Below are 1,176 nucleotides of genomic sequence, written 5' to 3' on the forward strand. Positions count from 1 at the left end.
AAAAAAAAAAAAAATCTCATAGGACTTAGGGATGTTAATAAACACTAATTTCTGCCTTAGTGGGGTGGAATTAGCAATGATTTCCATAAAACACCCCCCAAAAACTTACACAACCTCAAAAGCGCTTCATAAAAGTATTTAACATAGGCAATAATAAAGCTATAGCAAAGTTACTAATGCATGCCTATATAATTTATTATAGAAATCTAAAGGGGTCCAGGGAAAGTCAAAGCAGCCATTTTAGATTTATTTATTTTGTGTGTCTGTGTGCATGTGGAGGTCAGAGGGCAGCTGAACGGTCAGCTCTCTCCTCCCACCACATAGGTTTTCAGGCTCAAACTCAGGTCATTGAGTGAGGCAGCCCAAAATTTTCTCTGCTGAAGCATTTCAAGGCCCAGGATTGATCTTTCTTTTAGAGGTATATATTGAAATAGGAGATGACAAATAGCCCAGGATTGTCATTAAGTTTTTTTGTTTTTGTTTTTTTTGTTTTGTTTTTGTTTTTTTTGTTTTTTGTTTTTTTGTTTTTTGTTTTGGTCTAAAACTAATGCTGCAATTTTTGAGTTTAGGTCATCAATATAAGAGTTTTTTTGCTTGTAGCTTAAAGTTTTACATAATAAAAATTTAAAAATCCATATCTAAGAGCTGTTTTAAACATTTCTATGAAGTCTGTTGTACTATAGGCAAGGTGCTGGCAAGTTTAAAAACTGTAGGAACCCGATTCTCTCTTCAGAGGATATGTGTCATCTTCCTGGGACGTGACTTTTGAAAGTGATAGCCCTTCTTTGCAGGTTCAACCCCCGCAGACTAGCACATTGCCCTAATGCTCAACCATTCCTTCTTTTACTCACTGCAAATTGTAAAGTCCCAGAAGACCCATTCCTCGGAAATCTGTTTTCGGATCATCGCCTTGGAAGCCAATCTCACACCACTGCTTCGAAATCCGAGACTCCAGCGGAGTGTTGGGCTTCAGGAACTCCCATAGCTGGAGACAGAGGAAAAGAGAAGCATCCGTGGGTGTGCACACACAAGCGCCCTGTCTTACTGCTTCAGATGCTGTGAGCTGTGTTCTGACAAGCGGATTTTCAAAGGTGAATATAGGCACATATTTTAGATAGCAGTTCTTAAAGGTGACCCAACACCTATCTGGGTTAAATGATTAAAAAAAAAAAAAAA

At 38.1% G+C, this 1,176-nt stretch overlaps 1 protein-coding gene across 3 annotated transcripts in view; it reads right to left on the bottom strand.

Moving 5' to 3' along the window:
- Elmod1 (ELMO domain containing 1) overlaps positions 1 to 1,176 on the bottom strand; it is a 58,552-nt gene that overhangs the window by 15,757 nt on the left and 41,619 nt on the right. For all 3 annotated transcript variants that reach the window (XM_021206788.2, XM_029543734.1, XM_021206791.2), the window contains exon 7: positions 852 to 985. In XM_021206788.2, coding sequence (XP_021062447.1) covers positions 852 to 985 — 134 coding nt within the window. The remainder of the gene's footprint in view (positions 1 to 851; positions 986 to 1,176) is intronic.

Source organism: Mus pahari, chromosome 10, assembly GCF_900095145.1.
Source record: "Mus pahari chromosome 10, PAHARI_EIJ_v1.1, whole genome shotgun sequence".
Classification (NCBI taxonomy): domain Eukaryota; kingdom Metazoa; phylum Chordata; class Mammalia; order Rodentia; family Muridae; genus Mus; species Mus pahari.